The sequence below is a fragment of the Aedes aegypti genome, chromosome 3 (assembly GCF_002204515.2).
Source record: "Aedes aegypti strain LVP_AGWG chromosome 3, AaegL5.0 Primary Assembly, whole genome shotgun sequence".
Taxonomy (NCBI): domain Eukaryota; kingdom Metazoa; phylum Arthropoda; class Insecta; order Diptera; family Culicidae; genus Aedes; species Aedes aegypti.
Genome location: NC_035109.1, coordinates 214,573,827 through 214,596,635, shown reverse-complemented (window position 1 = coordinate 214,596,635; position 22,809 = coordinate 214,573,827). Strand labels below are relative to the sequence as shown.

General features: G+C 37.0%; 1 protein-coding gene across 1 annotated transcript; it reads right to left on the bottom strand.

The window, feature by feature from the left end:
- Positions 1-259: 259 nt before the first annotated feature.
- Positions 260-22,470, bottom strand: LOC5570028 (protein unc-119 homolog). The gene is made up of 3 exons (XM_001658868.2): positions 21,807-22,470; positions 21,561-21,733; positions 260-1,487 (listed from the first exon to the last, which is right to left on the bottom strand). The coding sequence occupies exons 1-3, from the start codon at positions 22,274-22,276 to the stop codon at positions 1,375-1,377; spliced, it is 756 nt and encodes a 251-aa protein (XP_001658918.2). The 5' UTR covers positions 22,277-22,470; the 3' UTR covers positions 260-1,374.
- Between the last annotated feature and the right edge of the window lie 339 nt (positions 22,471-22,809).

Genomic DNA, 22,809 nt, shown 5'->3' with positions numbered 1-22,809 from the left:
ATATACTATTTATGAAACATAATTTAAGGCTGTTTAAGGCGGTAAACATGAGTTGAAAAATGTTTTTATTATGGCAGATCGAAAAATGCTTCTTAGCTGCCACTCTTTAATATGTTGTTGTGCTATAGTAAAAAGATAACAACCATCTAATGAAAGTGAATTAATTCCAACTAATTGTGTATATAGAGCCTCATACTTAGGATGAGCGGTGAATGGCGCCCTACACATGTATCATTGGCATACATGTTATTTGGTACCATTATACGTTGTTCACATTTCAACTTCTTTCCTACAAAAACAAATGTTTTATCTTGTGTCAAGCGCAAAAAGTTGCGAAAAATATCGAAAAAACCGATTTTTGACAGAATTTAATGTGTTGAAATGCTGTTAAATGAGCGGTGAATGGCGTCCTTACAGCACGTATATCACTTTCGGACACTTTTTTCAGCTAGTCAAATTTTTCCCATTAAATATATTGCAATATACACCCGAAACGTCGAAAAGATATGCGAAACGCTAGCCGAATGCATTTGAAACCATTATCCCCACTTTCGCCGGTCTCTAATATTTGGGGAAATAGCGAGACAAAAGAAAATAAACTGTAGCAATCAATGAGTACTCCGTTTAGCTGTGTTGCTTTTTGTTTAAGCTCCTCTTTAGACCTTCTCCCTCTTCAAACGTTGAGTACTACTTCCAGTTCAAATGCACATTTTCCCACCCCACGCTTTCCACCGGCTGAGACCCTCCTCCCACATCATCCTATAGTTGCATAGGAAAAACGTCCTTGGCGAGGAATGGCAATATGCTATGAGGATGTTTGCCTTTTAGCCTACTTTCATTGTTCGGTATCTTCTTCTACCTTATGCCACTTTCAGCGGCTGATCGAAAACTGAGGAGAAATTAAATGGCTCATTAAACACTGCGAAGCTATACATATTTGCTTTTGGTTTTTTTTTGGACTACTTATTCTTTTTTTTTGTGTAATGGGAACGTTATTCCTAATTAGTGACAACAAATCATTAAGGCAAGAAAGGTGATTTGATTAGTTTTCATATTTTTTTTTGTTTCATTCCTGTAGACAACAAAATTTCATTGAGACTATCTTAACATTAGACGATTCTTTTTTTCTTCTCACAAGCATACGCTTTTGTTCATGTTCTATTGGATAAGATTATATCTTGTGATCTAGCATTCTAAAATTGTTTTGAACATCGTTTACCTAATCGTCTTCCATCGATCATTTTAATTCATTGCCCACTATTCCTTCGTTAGAAATAGTGTTTCAAGTGTCTAATATTAATAAACCATTCAGATGTAGAAAATATACTTCGATAATTATTTTTTCGAGTTGTGTAACTTTTCTGTTGATTAAGCTCAAAGTCCTCCGTTGTACGCGTAGTCTGCCTTGTTATGCATCACCAGACAGTTATCGACAAAGTAGAAGCTATCCGAGCGCGTCTCAAACGGATTCATGATCATTTCGTTTACTGCAAAATTGTTTGATTGGATTCATTGAACTTATACTACACGACTTTAGTTTTAAGATGATTGATGATTGTGAATGAATAATTATTCTGAATAGTTAAGAAGAAAATAACCATCATCGTTTTACAAATTTTCTAAACCCGTTATTTTTTTTGCTTTATGAATTTTATAAAAATCTATTAATGCATTGCACTTGCTATATGTAATGCGATGATAGATTCATAAGGATTTCCTCAAATTTGAATGAAAAAAATGGTTTCTTTTTTATGATTGTTGATGATTGAATGATGGATTCTTTAGCCTTAAATAACTAGCAACTTTCTTTCGATCGGCGATTACAGGAATTGGCTGCAGTAATGGTGCTCAAAACATGTTGTACTCGGTTACAGTAATCGTACAAGATAATAAATCTTCGAGCTGTTTAGTGGAATACCTATAAGTAGATGAAAACCCGAATTTAGTACTATACCATTTTTGAAGTCGAGTCCAGTACACGACACTGAAGACGGCCTTACAGTTCGAAATTCGCGTATCTGTCAAAAGATACAAACTCTAGTGGAATTAAATGGTATAGTACTAAATTCGGGTTTTCATCTACTTAATCGTACAAGGTTGAATAAAGAGCTTTATTTGTTTTTTTTTGGCGTCATCTGGGCTTTTGAAGGATTTACTCTCTACTGGCAGAATCATTTTTACCACAAAAAATATTGAAATCGCGACAACTTTTGCCCTAAAGTGCATTGAAATATCTTCAAAACCAGGTGACTTCTATGATTCCATAAAAAGTAGAGAGAAAACTTGTGAAAAAATGATCCAACAATATCTAAAAATCAAACAGTTATTGCGATTTGAACATTTTTTGTGATGCAATAATAAAGGGGTCTACCCCGTGGGGCATAATGCCATTTGGCATAATGCTGTTTGGCATACAGTCGTTTGGCATAAAGTCGTTTGGCATAATAGTCGTTTGGCATAACAGTCATGTATTATGCAATTCCAAAAGAACTTTATTGGATATTGGTTTCCTTGAAAAATGATGATTAGAAGTATGTCCTATCACTAACTGGCAACGCAATGTACGATCGTGAGCAGTTTATACACACCCCTTTGCTTAATGAAAGGAATTTTATCAATATCAATTGCAGTTGATAGATTGGCAATAGATTTATTTTGAATGGATATATAATTTTTTCATATAATAGAAAGTCGGTTTTCTGGAGTAGTGTTGGATCCGTTGAATCTGTTGCATGCTCCTTGTGGGCGAGCGACGGAATCCGGATCCATTGTGGCCGGTTCGCGTTGCGCGGAAGAAAAAACGAAATGCGCTGGAGTAAAACAAAAAAAAAACGCGTCAGTAGAGTTTGATACGTTGAACCTGTTGTATGCTCCTGTCGAGCGAGCAACGAAATCAGTATCGTGTCCGGTTTGCGTAGTAACCGCACTATCAATGTCATGGATAAGTGACGAACTCAGTCTGACTTTATCAAATAGTAATCGTAGAACAGATTGTTTGTAAGCGTTGCAAAAATGCTAAAATCTTGTAAATTTTTAATATTTACATATAAATCCTCAAATGCAATTGATTCCAACGAAAATAGTATTGACATGAAGTGTCATACTAATACTCTTTACTTTTGCATTCGTTTTTCTTAACTGATTTACAGAATCTTCGTTATTTCGTTAAATATGTTGTGGGTTTCTCACTATCAAAGTTACCCCGTTTTACGGTAATACATTTTAACGCATTTATAAAAATATATTTTTTCGATTTTTTTTCTGAAGCATAAGTATTTTAACTTTATCTTCATTGTAGAAAATATACATTTTTTTGTATTACACTCTAAATAAGACTCAGGCATTTGTAAATTAAAAAATAATTCAATTTTTCAAACAGTTTCATTTTTTCCGGTTACTAACAGTTTCCGATTCTCTCGGTTCTTTCGGTTGGGTGTGGCTACCCTGATCTAGTTTTTTTTTAAATGTGTCAATACGAATGTTAAATAGAGGATGGTGAGCGCTTCAACAGTACGAACCATCAAACAATTGCACTTAAGACAGGAAACTAATCAAGAGTATAAACTAAATCGTTACATTTTTTGGTTTAGGATAAAAAAAACCATACCATCGAATCATGCTGAGTATACCGTGACTGACATTATTTAAACAAACAGTTCATGAGGTTCAGATTCATCAATGGACTACCTCAAAAGTATCTCAGGGATCCACCGATTTTAAACGAACGCTAGCTAAATCAATTTGGTACGATTTGAATAAATTAATACGCTCGTTTGTGTCATCAAACATCAAAATAAATGTCTTGAGGGCAATTTCACCGGTTGGGTCCAAATTATTGGACCATGTTAAAAATTGGAGCTTGCACCGGTGTTGCAAATAATGTTCCAATTTTATTTCATATCAGTTTTCTGCCTTAAACAATATTGATTCCTTTTCCAGCAATGCATCCGGCAATGTCCTCGGGGAGTCCTCCAGGAAGCATCAGGTTATTTCTCCGGGGAATCCTTCCACCACGAGTTTCTACGGGAATACATCTGAAGGTTCCTCAACGAAGTCCTCTCACAAAAATCTCCAGGAGCTTTTCTACCGAAATTCCTAGGATTTCCACAGTGAACTTCTTCTTGGATTTTATTCAGGAATATCACCGGGGATATCATCCAGGTCCTGAAATTCCTTCGGGGTTTGCCTTCGAGAATTCCTCAGGGGATTTTCTCCAGGTATTCCTCCATGTATTTTCTCCATAAATTTCTTCGGGGGTTTTTGGAACAATTTATATGGACATTTTCTCCAGGGAATCCTCCGGAAATTTCAAGGATTCCTCCGAGGATATCCCCAATTTTCGCCAGGAATTTCTCGGGAGATTTTCAATAGCAATTTCTCCGGGGATTTCGTCCAAGAATTCCTAAGAGGATCCGAAAATCCTTTGACGATTTGCTCCAGGATTTAATCCTGGGGTTTCCTCCAGGAATGCTCCAAGCATTTTCTCCAGAATTTCCTCCGGAAATTTTTTCCAAGAATTCCTGAGTAGATTTTCTTTAGGAGCTGCTCCGAGTATTCCATAAAAAAAACTTTCGGGGATTGTCTCCAAAAATTCCTTCGAGGATTTTTTCAGAGAATTTATTCGGAGATTTCCTTCAGGAATTTCTGTAGGAATTTCAGGAGATTTTTCTCTAGGAAATTCTTCACAGTTCCTCCAGAATTACCTTCGCAGTTTCGCCAGGAATTCCTTCAGAGTTCCACTAGAAATTTCTCCAGATTTCCTTCAGGAATTTTTTCAGAATTTTTGCCGCGATTTCCTTCGGAGCGTCATTGCGAATTTCATCAGAGTTCGTCCAAGAATTATACCGTAGTTAAGTTACAACGGGAACTTCTTCGGAGCTCCAACGGGATTTTTCCGGGTTTCTTCAGTTTTTCTTCAGAAATTCCTCGGATTTACTCCAGGTATTTTTCGGAGCACATCCAGGAATTCTTTTGGAGATCCTCCAGGATTTTCTCCGAAATTTACTCAATAGCTCTTTCAGGAATTCCTTCGGAGTTTCTCTGAAAGTTATACCATAGTTCCACATACAATTACTTCGAAGTCCCTGGAGCAATGTTTTTAAAGGTCCTCAAAAAATTCCCCAAAATTCCTCATGGAATTTTCTCGGAGTTCTTCATGAAATTTTTTCGGAGTTCCTCCGAGAATTCCTTCAAATTTCCTCCGGGATTTTTTTGGAGCTCCCACGGGAATTTCTTCGGATTTTTTCTATAGTTCCTCCTGGGCTTTTTTCGGAGTTTTTATTTATTTATTTGCTTCATCTTCGACTTGGAAATCGCACAGACTGTTAAATTGACTTAATCCTGTTCTTATAAATAAATTTACTAATATTAAAGTCGAACGCATTACACACTTGATTGAACAGTATACAACATATATCAAAAGGATTATTCAGTCCGTTTATCGAGTTTATCTAGTAATTTTTTGAAAAAACTCAGGAGTTCCACTAGGAAGTCTTCTGGAATTACTACAAAAAAACTACATTTCCTTCGGAAAATTCTCCAGAGTTCCTCAGTAAATTTTTCCTCGTTTAATTCATCCGGAATTCCTCCAGGACTTATTTTTAAGTTCTCCCAGAAATTCCTACGGATGTCCTCTGGCAACTCCTCTGGATTTTATCAAGCAATTCCTCGGAACTTTTTCCGGATTTCCACCGGGAATTCTTCCAGAAACTTCTTTGGAGTTCTTCCAGCGATTTCTTTGATTGCAATTAAAAGTTTCTGGAAAGTTCTCTTTGAGCTCCATTGGGAATTCCTTCGATTTTTCTATTTATTATTATTATAGCTTTATTAAGGAGATTTTCAGCCCTAGGCTGGTTCATCTCCGTGATTTTTCTATTTTGTTTCTGCAGGAATTTCTCCGGGATTCCTCCAGAAACGCATCCAGAGTTATTCCACCGGAGCTCTTCCAGGAATTCCTTTATAATTTATCTAGGATTTTGTCCAGAGTTCCTCCGGGGTTTCCTCCATAGTACCTTCAGGAATTTCTCCGGAGTGTCTCTAAAAATTATTCCACAGTTCCTCCAGCAAATACTTCGGAGTTCCTCAAGGATTTTCTTTGGAGGTAGAATTTCTATGAATTTCTTCAGAGTTCCGCATGGATTTTTTTTTTTTTCAGAGTTCCTTCAGTGATTCATTGTAAATCCTAAGAAGTTTCACTAGGAATTCTTCTGGAATTACTGCGAGAATTGTCCTAGTTTCCTTTGGAAAATCTACCAGAGTTCCTAATAGAAATCCACGGGAATTTCTCAGAAGTTTCTTCAGTGTTCCTTCTGGAATCCCTCCGGAGCTCCTCCAGTAACTCTTGTCTTCCAGAAATTCCTCTGGATATCATCCAGTGCCTCTAGAAATTCCACTGGATTTAATCCAGCAATTCATCAGTAGTTCCTTAGGAGCAACATCCTTCAGCACATAGTTCTTTCAACAATCCCTCAGGAGTTCCTCCAAGAAATCCTCTGGATTTCTGATGAAGAGATGAGATTTTTTTAAGACTGCCTATGGGAAATCCTCCAGAGGTCCTTCGGGAATTCTTTCAGAGTTCATCCAGGAGTTCCTCCGCACTTCTCCAGGAATTCCTTCAGAACTCTTCTATACATTCCTTTCCTTTAGATTTCCTCCAGCAATTCTTCCGAATTTACTCTGAAGCCCCATCATGAGTTTCTCAGCAGTTTTCCAGGAATTTCTTTGAAGTTTTTTTTTATTTCTTCATTAGTATCATTCCAAACATTAAATTCAATTCTTATATCTAGGTGTTCTGTGTTATTAGACAACACTATCATCCTAATTTGGTAAAACAAATTTAATTTAAATTTGTTTACATTTTGTTAACAACATATTACATCAAAAGTGAAAATTGTTGTTCCCGTCAGATTTTCGTCTTTTCTTTTGTAATTTCAAAGATCAATAATTGAAGGAATTGAAAAGATTGCAAAAACGTTTTGCAGACGTTGGTGCATGTAAGAACAGTGCATAATGTTTTTTCTTATTTAAACTGCGGGAGTGTTAAGTAAACGGCGCCAATGACAATGTTCTCCAGTTCATATAATAATCAAGAATTCAAGCGAATAGAGTGGGGTTGATGCCGTAATTGTGACTTCAGTTGACGATGGATTACCAACTTTTGGTGAGTTCGTTTCATGCTTGTGAAAACTCAAATTTATATCGCATTGTTTCATTCATTTATTCGCTAGAGAAACTATGGATGGTTCGTCACTGTAAGTGTCGGCATGAGCCCTTATTCCTGTTTAAAAAAACACAAAGATGTGTATGTACTCTTTTATTTATTTGTCGCAATTATTTAAAATAATCTTTAATTTCTTTATTTCTATAATTTTACGGTAAGATACTTTAATAACACTATGTATGATATATTACTATATATTGGGTATTGGGGAGGGGTAGCCTAAGGGAGTTAATTGAACTGTTGACTGGATGAAAGTGCGTGGGGTCGCCAGCCTTTTGTCATGAGAAAACAGCCTTAGTGTTGTCTTCCAAAGGTCTTCAAAGATATTAACTAGCCCTGCTACAACAAACCATCAGGTAGATCATACCATCCCGGTATGATTCTGCAGCCATAGGTAATCCTTGCGCTGATGGTAGCTAAATTTTCTTTTTTTTTTTTTTTTTTTTTTTTTTTTTTTTTTTTTTTTTTTTTTTTTTTTTTTTTTTTTTTTTTTTTTATTAGTATCATTCCAAACATTACATTCATTATTTCTTATATCTAGGTGTTCTGTGTTATTAGACAACACTATCATCCTAATTTGGTAAAACAAATCTAAGATTTTATTAACATTTTGTTAACAACATATTACATTTCATTTGCCGTAGCAGTTCAGATTTTTTACAGGTGAGTTGATTTCACCTGCTTATAAGAGAAAAAAAAAAGTTTTTAATATACTTAACCTAACTTAACCTAAACATATAACGCATTAATCGTGGCAATAGAAGATTGTAACGATTTTTGCCTGAAATTATTGATTATTTTATTTGACATTTGTTCCAATGTTTCAACATTGGATATCCTATGTAACTCATTGGTACTATACCAGGGAGGAAGCCTCAGAATCATTTTCAAAATTTTATTTTGAATTCTCTGCAGAGCTTTCTTCCTGGTATTACAACAGCTAGTCCATATTGGTACAGCATACAACATGGCTGGCCTGAAAATTTGTTTGAATATCAAAAGCTTGTTCTTAAGACAAAGTTTTGATTTTCTATTAATAAGGGGATAGAGACATTTTACATATTTGTTACATTTGGCTTGAATGCCCTCAATGTGATTTTTGAAAGTTAAATTCTTATCTAGCATGAGTCCTAGATACTTAACTTCATCTGACCAATTTATTGGAACCCCTCTCATCGTGACAACATGTCTACTTGAAGGTTTCAAATACAGAGCTTTTGGTTTATGTGGGAATATTATTAGTTGAGTTTTGGAAGCATTAGGAGAAATCTTCCATTTTTGCAAGTATGAAGAAAAAATATCCAAACTTTTTTGCAATCGACTACAGATGACACGCAGGCTTCGTCCTTTGGCGGAGAGGCCTGTGTCATCCGCAAACAAATATTTTTGACATCCCTGAGGTAACTCAGGTAAGTCAGATGTGAAAATATTGTATAATATTGGTCCCAAAATGCTGCCTTGGGGAACACCAGCTCTTACAGGAAGTCTTTCAGATCTGGAGTTCTGATAATTAACCTGAAGTGTACGATTTGACAGATAACTTTGAATCATTCTAACAATGTATGTTGGAAAATTAAAATTTTTCAATTTTACAATCAAACCTTCATGCCAAACACTGTCGAATGCTTTTTCTATGTCTAGAAGAGCAAGACCAGTAGAGTAGCCTTCAGATTTGTTGGAACGGATCAAATTTGTTACACGTAAAAGTTGATGAGTGGTCGAATGTCCATGGCGGAATCCGAACTGTTCATTGGCAAAAATTGAATTCTCGTTGATGTGGGCCATCATTCTGTTCAAAATAACCTTTTCAAAAAGTTTACTGATGGAGGAAAGCAAACTGATTGGACGATAGCTAGAAGCTTCTGCAGGATTTTTGTCTGGTTTTAAAATTGGAACAACCTTAGCATTTTTCCATTTGTCAGGAAAATATGTTAATTGAAAACATTTGTTAAATATATCAACTAAAAATGATAAGCTACTTTCTGGAAGTTTCTTGATGAGGATGTAGAAAATTCCATCATCGCCAGGAGCTTTCATATTTTTGAATTTTTTAATAATAGTTCTCACTTCTTCCAAATCAGTCTCCCAGGCATTTTCGAAAACGTTCTCTTGATTGAGAATATTTTCGAACTCCTGAGTAACTTCATTTTCAATTGGACTAGTAAGTCCTAAATTAAAATTGTGCGCACTTTCAAACTGCATAGCAAGTTTTTGAGCTTTTTCGCAATTAGTTAGTAATAATTTGTTTTCCTCTTTCAATGCCGGTATAGGCTTCTGAGGTTTTTTCATGATTTTAGATAATTTCCAAAAGGGCTTAGAGCCGGGGTCCAATTGAGAAATTTTATTTTCAAAATTTTTGTTTCTTAAATCTGCAAAACGTTTCTTGATTTCTTTCTGCAAATCCTGCCATATAATTTTCATAGCAGGATCACGAGTGCGTTGAAATTGCCTTCTCCTCACGTTTTTAAGACGGATCAAGAGTTTAAGATCATCGTCCATAATCACGGATTCAAATTTTACTTCACATTTTGGAATTGCAATGTTTCTGGCTTCAACAATGGAATTTGTTAAAGTTTCAAGAGCATTGTCAATATCAATTTTAGTTTCTAAAGAAATGTTAACATCAAGATTAGAGTCAACATACGTTTCATATATATTCCAGTCGGCTCGTAAATAATTGAAAGTGGAGCTGATAGGATTGAGAATCGCTTCATGCGATATTTGAAATGTAACAGGGACATGATCAGAATCAAAATCAGCATGAGTAACTAATTGGCTACAAAGATGACTAGAGTCGGTTAAGACCAAGTCAATCGTAGATGGATTTCTAGAAGAGGAAAAACATGTAGGGCTATCAGGGTATTGAATTGAGAAATATCCTGAAGAGCACTCATCAAATAAAATTCTGCCGTTGGAATTACTTTGAGAATTATTCCATGACCGATGTTTGGCATTAAAGTCACCAATGACAAAAAATTTTGACTTATTGCGAGTTAATTTTCGCAAGTCAGTTTGAAGCCAATTAACTTGCTGTCCAGAGCATTGAAAAGGCAAATAGGCAGCTATGAAAGTATATTTACCAAACTGTGTTTCAACAGAAACACCTAAAGTTTCAAAAACTTTAGTTTCAAATGACGAAAACAGTTGATGTTTTATACGCCTATGAATGATGATTGCAACTCCCCCACATGCCCCATCAAGTCGATCATTACGATAAACAAAAAAGTTAGGATCTTTTTTAAATTTGGATCCAGGTTTTAAATAAGTTTCGGTAATAACTGCTATATGCACGTTATTAGCTGTAAGAAAATTAAACAGCTCGTCCTCTTTACCATTCAGAGAACGAGCATTCCAATTTAAAATATTTAAATTATTATTTGGATCCATTAGAAAAACGTACTCCAATAACAATTTTATTTGTAAATTTTACACCTACTTGGACTGCTTCAGTCATAGTGGTGGCTTTGAACATTGCATCAATCATTAGATTCAATTGTTCAGTTAGAAAATTAAAATCAGAGGCAGACATATCATCTGATGATTTCCCATTGGAATTTTCGGTAGACGAAGAAGCGGGGTAGGAGATTCCTGTGGCGGTAGGGTTTTTTCCATTTGATTTGAAACAAGTAGAATGGGTACTCATGGAACGAACAGGGGAAGAGTTCAAATTACCTGCTACGATATCGGCAAAGGATTTACCGTGGGTAGATACATTCGAAATTGAAAGATTCGAACGGCTACCCGACGGATTAAAATTTGTTTGTGAATGAGCATGATTATGATCTTCCTGGTGGGTATGATTCCTAATCAAGCGATCGTTAACTGAAAAATGAGCATTGTTCGATACTCTACCAGGCAAATTCCGGAAACGACCGTTATCGTAACGGATATTATCCTTCATCTGCTTGGCACGAGCCTCAACGACTCTTTTGCGTGAAATGCATTCCCAAAAGTTAGCTTTGTGAGGGCCCTTGCAATTGGCGCATTGAAATTTTCTGGTATCTTCTTTCACAGGACAGTCGTCCTTAGCGTGAGAAGAACCTCCGCAAATCATGCATTTAGCATCCATGCGACAATTTTTTGTACCATGACCCCACTTTTGGCACCGACGGCACTGAGTGGGGTTCTGGTAATTTCCTCCAGGTTTCTGGAAATGTTCCCATGTCACACGGACATCGAACATAAGTTTTGCTTTTTCTAAAGCTTTAATATTATTTAGTTCTTTTTTGTTAAAGTGAACTAAATAATATTCTTGAGAAAGCCCCTTCCGAACAATGCCAGATTGGGTTCTCTTTTTCATAATGATTACTTGGACTGGGGAAAATCCAAGTAAATCATTTATTCCATTTTTGATCTCTTCAGGTGACTTATAGTCACTTGAGAGACCTTTCAAGACGACTTTGAACAAACGTTCAGTTTTGTCGTCATAAGTAAACAATTTGTGCTTCTTCTCTTCAAGATATCTGAGAAGAAGTTCGCGATCTTTAAGAGTTTCCGGCAAAACGCGACAGTCTCCTTTCTTTGCGATTTGGAAGGAAACCTTGATTCCCCTAATGGAGTTCAAGATCTCCTGCCTAAATCCCCCAAATTCGGAACAACTGACCACGATAGGCGGCACTCTTTGCTTCCTCACTTGAATCAAAGAGCATGGGCTAGAGGCTGCTTCGATTTGGTGTTCGGAAAATTTGTCTAGAGCATCGAACTGATTGCTCATTTCAATACAATTATTCATTTCACCCTTGGAAGAAACTTCGCATTCCGGGGAAGCGTCCTTTCTTCCATTCTTGCCACGTGTAGTGACAGTTTTAAAACCCACTTTTTTGGAAGGAAGTAGTGAATTCAGAGATTCACCCTTCCTTTTGTTAGTTGTTGATACCATGTTTAGTTAATAAACGAGAAAGACGTGACCTTCGAGAGGTTTTTTCCCTAGACGGTGTCCAAGAAGGATTACCACCGCTAGCTTTCGCCAACGGGTCCAACGAAAAATCGAAGGCACGGGTCCAAACAAGGATCGTAAAGGGATCAATAGTAGAAAAAATAGTACTGAAAAGTACTGTTTAAGTAGCACTGAAAAGTACCGTTTTTAATTTTAGCACTGAAAAGTACTGTTTGTGTAGCACTGAAAAGTACTGTTTTATTGCTTTAGGTAGTTTTTAAGAAAACTTCCAAGAGCAGAGAGAATTCGTGTACGCACAGCACGAAGGTACGATGCGCACTGATGGTAGCTAAATAATCATCATCATCATTTTGTTAACAACATATTACATTTCATTTGCCGTAGCAGCTCAGAATGTTTATAGGTGAGTTGATTTAACCTGCTTATTAGAGAAAAAAAAACATGTTTTCAATTAACTTGACCTAACTTAACCTAAACATATAACGAATTAATCGTGGCAATAGAAGATTGTAGCGATTTTCGCCTGAAATTATTAATTATTTTATTTGACAATGTTTCAACATAAGATATTCTATGTAACTCATTGGTACTATACCAGGGAGGAAGCTTCAGAATCATTTTCAAAATTTTATTCTGAATTCTCTGCAGAGCTTTCTTCTGGTATTACAACAGCTAGTCCATATTGGTACAGCATACAACATGGCTGGCCTGAAAAATTTGTGTGAATATAAAAAGCTTGTTCTTAAGACAAAGTTTCTATTTTCTATCAATAAGGGGATAGAGACATTTTACATATTTGTTACACTTGGCTTGAATGCCCTCGATGTGATTTTTGAAAGATAAATTCTTATCTAGCATGAGCCCTAGATACTTAACTTCATCTGACCAATTTATTGGAACCCCTCTCATCGTGACAAATTTTGAAGGTTTCAAATAAAGAGCTTTTGGTTTATGTGGGAACATTATTAGTTGAGTTTTGGAAGCATTAGGAGAAATCATCCATTTTTGCAAGTATGAAGAAAAAATATCCAAACTTTTTTGCAATCGACTACAGATGACACGCAGGCTTTGTTCTTTGGCGGAGAGGCCTGTGTCATCCGCAAACAAGGATTTTTGAAGTCTTTCAGACCTGGAGTTCTGATAATTAACCTGAAGTGTACGATTTGACAGATAACTTTGAATTATTCTAACAATGTATGTTGGAAAATTAAAGTTTTTTTTTTAATTTCACGATCAAGCCTTCATGCCAAACACTGTCAAATGCTTTTTCTATGTCTAGAAGAGCAAGACCAGTAGAATAGCCTCTAGATTTGAACGTATCAAATTTGTTACCCGTAAAAGTTGATGAGTGGTCGAATGTCCATGGCGGAATCCGAACTGTTCATTGGCAAAAAAAATGAATTTTCGTTGATGTGGACCATCATTCTGTTCAAAATGAACTTTCAAAAAGTTTAATGATGGAGGAAAGCAAACTGATTGGACGATAGCTAGAAACTTCAGCAGGATTTTGTCTGGTTTTAAAATTGGTACAACCTTAGCATTTTTCCATTTGTCAGGAAAATATGTTAATTGAAAACATTTGTTAAATATATCAACTAAGAATGATAAGCTACTTTCTGGAAGTTTCTTGATGATTTCTTTGGAGTTCATTCAGGTACTCCTTTGGAGTTCCTTCGAGAATTCCTTAGGTGCTCCACCTGAAATTCCTCAGAAATTGCTTCCGATATTCCTCAAGAGTTTTTCCCGGAGTTTCTCCGGAGTTCCTCCATGAGTTCCACCCTTCAGGATTTTTCCCGCGCGTTGTTCCAAGAATCCCACAGTAATTCTGCCGGAGTTCCTCCATGAATCTCGCCAGGTGTTTCTCCAGAAATGCTTTCGGAAATTACCCAGGAATCCCTCCGGGAGTTATCCAGAAATTCCCCAGGGATTTCCTCCGAAAATCCCTTCAGGATATCCTTCATAAATTCCTTTAGGAGATCCTCCAAGAATTTCTGAGGATTCCGTTACTTGGAGTTCCTCCAAAATTTTCATCTAGAGTTCCTTCAAGAATGCTTAAGACTTCCTTCAAGAATTCCTAGGACATTGTACGAGTTCCGGCACGAGTTCGACTACACTACAGACATTCATCCAGGATGAATGACTGCTCCGCCAGTAACTCTTCTAAATTTCGCGATATTTTCTAATACGCATTCCTCCGGTAGTTTTTATACTTACGCCCAGAGGCGTCGCGTCCACATGTGCAACATGTGCACTGCACAGGTGGCAAATCGTTCATCATAACAACTTACAATTTCTATTATTATTGAAGTACGATTCTTTAATTCTCTCAGTAAAATTTTGCATATTTCAATTATCTGATCAATGATATCCCAATTTTCACCTTTCAAAATATTTGTTGTTATATTTTTGCTATTCAAATTAAATGCAAAAGCTGTTTGGTGCGGCGCGAGATCTGTGCCCTAATTTTCCCTACGCGCTCAGTGCGATGCATGCTACGCAACACTTTGTTCCACGCTACACGTTGCTGCTGTGACGATGAAACCCAACGTGTGCACTCTCATCGGGAGACGCGTTGCCTTTCGTCGTACACACAATTCTGTATATGTGGTAGAATGTTTTTGCACTACAAATGCCAGTGTGTAAGTAGCCAAAGCGTCAACTCTGGCCGGTGCACAGTCTTGCCACATCAATCTGTGCGAGCGTGCGGTGTGGAGACAAGAGACAAATCAATCGACGAGAGAGATCCATTTTGCTTGCTCTCTTTTTTCCTTCGCGCTTTCAACATCACCACGCTTGTGGTGTGGAGTACTGGCGTGATTTTTTAGACGGCTGACGGTAAGAAGTTTCTGTAAGTTTGAGGCTCCGGGCCCGCGCGTTTTTTTTTTTTTTTTGTACAATACTCGCTTCCAGCATACAGTATTAGCGCGGTGGTACTTGTGATGGTCAATCAAAAGACAATCAGAAAATGAATTCAAAAGCGGTCGAGCCCTCCGTACCGTCATCGTCAGTATAACGCTTGTGGTGTGGTTTAACGTTCAACGCTCCGTCAACGTAATCATCGTCATCATCGAAACTTCAAAAGCAGTTTTTCTGTTCAAAACTAAACATTTTTCGATGGAAATGTGTTCACTGTGTTTCGGTTGGAGAACAGAATACAGTGAACACATTTTCCTGTAAATTTTCTGGATTTTGAACTAAAAAACTGCTTTTGAACATTCTGAAATCAATGACGGATCCTGCCCCCTTAAAAGCGAGCAATTTCCTTGATGCGTGCACTGAAAAAAATCCACACGCTTGATCCGTGTGTTTAAAATTATGGATCGATCCATGAACGTCTATGTCGATTTGTTGTGATTTTCTTACAAACTTCGTGTGTATTACACATTCAATTCTTCAGTTTTGCTTCATGGACTGATTCATCAACCGACAACATGAATTCCATAGTTTTCCACATAAGTTCCTAAAGCTTTTCATTTCAAATTCGTATGCGTCAACCTATGGGTGCATAGATCATCACCCAACACAGATTCAGTGTGTTTAACTTATGGTTATCTTGTGTCATGATCATCATGTTCAAGTTGGTCGATTTGAAATCGATGAGCTTGGTGTCGATTTCCGTGTTCCAAATTTCTAAATTATTAGTGATCAATCCATAGCGAACTAAATTGCGGTCGGACCTCGTGTCGAACGACAGTCATCATCATGTTCCAAAGAGAAGAAGCAAATTCTGAAGCTGAAAGTGCTAGAGGAAAATTTGAGGATTCGTTTTTCTTTCTATTAGTGAAGATGTCCGAGTGAATATGAGGAGTTCATTCTAATTTTCTATTAATAAAATGCATTACTTCCAGCGTTGGATATAATGTATGGTATTAGAAAAAAATCGGATTCCACTAACAGATTTTCCTAGCTTTCGGCTTCGAATAAAATGAAATATGCTAATCCAGGGCTTCCCAAATTATGGATTTGCGGCGCTCCGCTTGTTGCTGGCTCACTTGTTTGAAAAAAAAAAAAACATTCAAGTGAGCTTGCGACAAGCAGAGGAGCCTCGAATCTATATTTTGGGAAGCAATTTCTTCTATCAAATTTCTTCTTTCAGTCTCATGACATTCATGTTCAATCACACATGACTATCTAAAGCCACTACATTTCGAATTCAATAAGCAAATCAGTTGGTTTTCATGATTTAATATTTAGACATTCATGTTTGTTTCTCATGACAACCTAATGTTGATACACATGTTATTATACCGTGAAGTCAATGACGAAATCCATATGGCTACCACACTCAAGTCATGTGGTTTTCCTCATTGCGCAAATCTATAAGTAAAACACACGACCTTGGCGTGTAGATTTTTCTCAGTGTGCACCAAGTACACGAAGTGAACGATCTTGTATTAATTCTGTGTAAAAATATGTGGGTTATGATCACTAACTCTATATTGCAATATTAGTTAGAATCCAGTGCTTTATAAATCGAAACTGATGACCCGCATAATTTGAATTATTTTCATATGCAATTTTACAATTTCCCCATAATGATGACTAATCTTTAAAATTGAAAAAGTGAAAAAATAAAACTAAACAACCCGATTAGCATCTGCAATCATAAATGTTTTTAATCAACTGAAAGACTAGAAAAAAATTATATTTGAAAACGAAGGTTAGTAAAATTTGATTATACATTTTATTACCTTAGAAAAAAATGGTTTGAATCCAAGGTGTACCTAATAATGCCATATATAAAATGACACTAATGTTGTTTCCGTTTTTAGGAACTGGGTCGGTTATCAACACATACATAAACCAACGTCAAGCAAATTGTTGTTCGGTCGAACTTGAATCGGGTTGGGGCTGAAACTGTGGTTCAGAACAGGTTGCGCCAGTACCAACCTAGGTTCAAAATCGAATTCGACATAATTTAGAAGTGCACAGGTTGATAATTAGGCCACGCGACGCCTCTGCTTACGCCCTTATTCTAGCACACGCTTGTTATGTGAATTTCTACAGAAATTTCGCTTTTTCCAAACATCAGAAGCTGAACTGAAAATGAAGTACTCAAAAGTTCGGGGGATTCGTGCGTCACCCTAATTTTGAGTTGATGGGGTAGAAGTTGTTTTCATTTGCACCCATGCGACAAAATACCTACTGGCTAAGTTCTTTTCACTCAACCGGCAGATCAAGTGGAATTAAATGGTATAGTACTAAATTCGGTTTTTTCATCTACTTATAGGTATTCTACTAAACAGCTCAAAGATTTATTAAGATCAAATAACTCAACTTCCAATACTATGCCACTTACTCAAACATGTTATGGGCTTCGTGGCCGTGCGGTTAGTGTCGTCAGGCAATGAGCGCATCGTGTCATGAGGCGTGGGTTCGATTCCCGCTGCAGCCATTGAAACTTTTCGTCAGGAATGTTTGTCAGCTGTACCATTGGAGCATGCTTGTCCGTTGTCTAGTGTTAAGTTACAGTCTGTGCAGCTAAATGGCTGAAGACGGTGTCCGTGTCTTTTTTTTATGAGGTAACGCACAAAAGTCTGGGTTTTGGGTTGTTTAACTCTTCGCTCTCAGACAACAATAGTGCGGTGCGGTTTGGTCTATTAGAGTGATGTGCTAGTATCCATCGTATTAAGCATTGATCAGTGAGATGTGCAATTCCCAGTATTGCAGTGAATGATGCTGACACAAACCGATGCCAAACAATAATTGAATTATTCTTTCTCAAAACGGCTTTAGAATTGTACAATAAGATTTTGATAAATCTTGATCTCTTTTTGGAAATAATGCAAAGAAAATGCATCTTGCCGTATTCTCATCGTATCGTATTCTGACACAATCAGTTTCCAGATTCGTCTCACAACTTACGGCTCTCTGTGATATATTGAGTGGTCAAAACACAACATATAAACGCTATAATAAAATGTTTCACTAGAATATATAGTTCTTCGGGCCCCTCCCTCCATTCCTTCAGCATGATGGAATATACTAATTTCCTTTAAAATTCATTGTTCGACATCAGAATTCAGCCCAAACACATGAACACAATTCCTTTTGACCGTACAATTACGGAATTTGTTCACAGTGCAGCGAAAACAACACAATCAAAGGAACCGTATATTTTTACGTCGAGCATCGCGCACACATTGATGCGCACAAGCTTTTTTTCTCAGCCATGTTGTATGCTGTACCAATATGGACTAGCTGTTGTAATACCAGGAAATAAAATTTTGAAAATGATTCTGAAGCTTCCTCCCTGGTATAGTACCAATGAGTTACATAGAATATCCAATGTTGAAACATTGGAACAAATGTCAAATAAAATAACTAATAATTTCAGGCAAAAATCGTTACAATTTTCTATTGCTACGATTAATGCGTTATATGTTTAGGTTAAGTTAGGTTAAGTAAATTCAAATCGTTTTTTTTTTCTCACATAAACAGGTGAAATCAACTCACCTGTAAAACATCTGAACTGCTACAGCAAATGAAATGTAATATGTTGTTAACAAAATGTTAATAAAATCTTAAATTTGTTTTACCAAATTAGGATAATAGTGTTGTCTAATAACACAGAACACCTAGATATAAGAAATGAATGTGATGGTTGGAATGATACTAATAAAGAAATTAAAAAAAACGTAAAGCTAAGTATGCTGTTCCGCTCAAGAAAGGTAAAAATTTCTGCGGAAGAAATGGTCAAGAAATTTTCTACAGTAAGCTCCATTTGAAATGACATTTTTTTTCAACTGCGTACTGCGATCAAAGAAAAATGCTTTTCTTGAACATTTCTTGCAAGAAATTTTCCACGCATCGAGATAGGCGATTACTGTTCTGTTGAAGTGCATACTTCGCTTAATGCGTTATTATCGCCATGAATTTTTTAAAATTTGGATTGCTTCGCGGAAATAACGCGCAGTGAGCAATCCCCGCATAGAAGAAATGAACCACAGCAAGCATTGCAGGCGGCTTGAGTGCAGAAGGTTCGTTTCAATGCAATGACAGTAAGCAAAAATTGCAAAAAGAATTTCAGCTTCTTTTCTTTTAAAGCTACCAATTTCTTCACAAAGTATGAGATTAACATTGGAGATCGACAGATGAGCTAAATCAGCCATCCATGGATTGAAAAGCCATCAGAATCAAAGATGTGCGATCTGATCCTGAATCCTCATATGAAACCGGAGTCTGAATGGAATATTTCGCCAACCGTTTTTTTTTTCTCTAGCGAGAAGCGTATCACTCAATCAGGATTGTTCGTACGATTCGTAGAAGAAAAAAAAACTTGTCCTAACTCTTATGTTTATTGTGAAGATTTTGAAAATATCATCTTTTCAAACTCCTCATAAAGCTTTCGATATCATATGTTTTGAACGCACAGTTCGTTTTGAGGATATGTAACAATTCCTATCAGTTTGCAAATCTGCATACGCATGTATATCCTTGTTGAATATGTTCATTCATCAAAATATTCATGCAAGAAGCTGTATGCATTTAGTAAAGCTGGTAAAATCTGCACAATGACAGACAGAAGGTAACAAAATTCACGGGTGGCTTGGATGAATTTGATGGAAAATTTTCAGATAGATTGCTCTGAATTTTCCTGGAATCAAAATTTTTCTTGCAGCGCGTAATATTGAAAGTAATAATAATAATTGTAGCTTTTTTTCTCAGTACGACGGATTGAACGCGGTCGGCGAGAAAATTTCATGAAGTTTCGTGAATTATAGAACTTTTACGGCGTGTGATTGGAATGAAATCCTTCAGTGAAGAAGTACGAAGGTTTTCCACAGTGAAGATAAGTGCCTGGCGAAGTAAGTCGCACAGGGGGGCCGGAAGAAACTTGTATCATAAAGTGGTGTGACTAGTGTCGATTGTTCAGCATTACTCTCAAATCATGTTCGTCCATGCGATTTCGGTGAAAAAGTGCAAAGTGGATAATTGAACTGAAGTTATTTAACGAAATACGGTAGTTTTATTGCATTTCTGGTGTACAAGTGTACAAATCATGGCAGCTTTCCCAAAAATACACTTGGAAAATGAATCTAATGCAGGTAAGTTGGAATATTTGCCGTAGTGGAACATTTTAAGTTTGATCCGACGAATAATAGCGCTTACGACAAAGAAGAACGAAACCCTATTACTGGTCTATTGAAATTTGACAGGTCCGGCTTTGGTATAAATTTGAACCAAAAAATGGACCACCGGTTGCCCTGAGGGTCAAACTATCGAAAAACAATCAACTATTGATTTTTAGTCATGTTTTCTATAGTGCTTTAAATAATTTACTTATTTGCAACGACTTTTGCTCAAACACTGTTTTTAGCAACACCATTTCGATAGTGGAATTGTCAAACAAAGCTGTAGAAAAAAAAAACCCCTATTCGGTTATTATTTTTCCCTGATCTAGTCAAATTTAAACTTTAATTTATAAAATGGATTCAAATATGAACCTTGACACTTTTGACCATGTTTGACGTTCACTTAGTCGATAAAAATGCCACAGGGGTTTTACTTTTTTTGCACTGGGATTGTTCCTATCTGACATTTCGGAAGAGACACGAAAAACAAAATACACCAGAAATTTGAGATTAAACCAATTATTAAATGGTGTGACAAAATCTCAAAATGAGAAAAGCGCTTGTTCACAAATTTCATAAAGCTGAGGGGGTTGGTTGCTTGTCCTCACGATGTTACGACTCATACAAAATTTGTAGAATATTCATACAAAAAGCGTTGCGAAGGGGTGGTTGGGTATCAAAAAAGTTAATTTTCAGCGTTATGAAATCAATGAATGAGCCCAAACAATATATTTTGGGCTTACTCCTACGAAAAACATTTATAAATTGAGTAAACATGTGTTTCTGGCCTAAACTCAAACGTTTAGTACAAAAATTGGGACAAGGCTTTAGGACCCTATTGAGCAATACGTCTGATGTCACAATAGATCCAATATATGGGTCACAGTGATGGATCCGAACAGGAAAAATACAGAAAAAATTAAAAAAAAAAAACCTATCCAGCTCATAGAACAAGGTACAATTAAGCAAAGGATTTAAAAATAGTAGTTTACAGAACAAGTTCCAGAATTTTTACAGCACGAGTCGTAAATTGATAAATGTAATAATTATGACGAGTGCTGTAAAAATTGAGTTCTGCGACGAGTTACGTACAACATTTTTTGCAATTTCGTAGAAGACCACTTGAGGGTATCAGAAATTATATCGGAATGCATTCACCATCACTGAATCACCATGCGTAACGGCTATTCCCGAACTGCATACTCCAGTGCAGGAAAGTGGGCCGTTTCATGACAAATTGCCATGATGAAAAACAGCCTATTACGATGAGAAATTGCAAAAAGTACATTACATGTTTTAGCGCCATTCACCGTCGAACCAAAGACTGTTGCTTTCTTCCTGAACAAATTACGATCAAGAAACGACTTACCTAGATCCGGTGGGATGGTGGGAAATTCGTAAATATGTTCACAGGTGTTCTTCGAGTACGGGATGCAATATCCGAACTCAAAATCGAACGTTTTCAGGAGTTGGTCCTGAAAGAAGTGCCGTTCGATCATTCGGAAATTTTTCACACATTTGCTGCCAACAGTGAACTCGACTCTATAATAAAACAAAAAAGCACGTAGTGAATTAGCACCGCACACCAAATTCACGAGCCCCTAGGATCACGTACGTGGCTCCGACGGTTTTCAGCTTCAGGAACTGTGGCGTAAACTGATATCGGACGTATCGCCCTGCATTCGGTTCCAGGGCTTCCTCTTCCTCGTTGGCATGGTCCTCGTTACCAATTGCACTGCTAGTGGCATTACCTCCCTCAACTGCTGGTGCAGTGGAACTGTTGTTTTCGGAACTGTGGCCCGTTTCACTCGCGGACGGTTTGGCAATTTCGAAGAGCACTGCTCCACTTTCCATGTCCCGAATTTTGAACCGGGTAAAATCGATGTCGTAAATGTTCGCATCCGGTGAGCACAGATAATCGTCGGTGATTTTGTTCAACTTCAGCACATACTCCGGAGTGATCCCCTTCGGATGGGGCGGATTACTACTAGTGGGTGGCGCTCCGCTCCCAGAACTATCACCAGATGCTGCCCCAGCTGAGGTAGCCGTCGTAATCGCGGATAACTTCTTACCAACCACACTCATTCTTCACGCAAACAAATAAATCCAAAGCGAGGAATCGATTGATCTACAAGTTCAATTGCTATTCGAGTATTTTCGCGGATTATTTCACAAATTTCGGTCCCCTTGTTAGAACATTCCGTGTCCTTTTTTCACGAATCGCGACTGTGGTGAACGAAAAACGCGAATGTCACTTTTTGTTTGTTTTTTCTTCACGCAATTCTGCTCCGCTCTCTCAGATGCGATTTAATCAGAGACCTGCGCCGTCACTGAGCAAAGGCGGCTGATTTGCATTAGGTCAACTGGTCACACACTGCACGGAGAAAATCAAATATACTAGTTAGTATGCGTTTTATTATTTTTCAAACATTTCCCTCATTTATGCGTAGTAGGGTAACGTATATAACTTGGACATGCATACAATTTGGACAGGCTAGTCGTTCTATTCTCATTTCCAATGAGATGGTAAGGAATTTATATACGGGAAATCATGTATTGCATCATTAATACACTATGGGCCCATTCACATATTTCATAACGCTGAAGGGGGTGAGTGG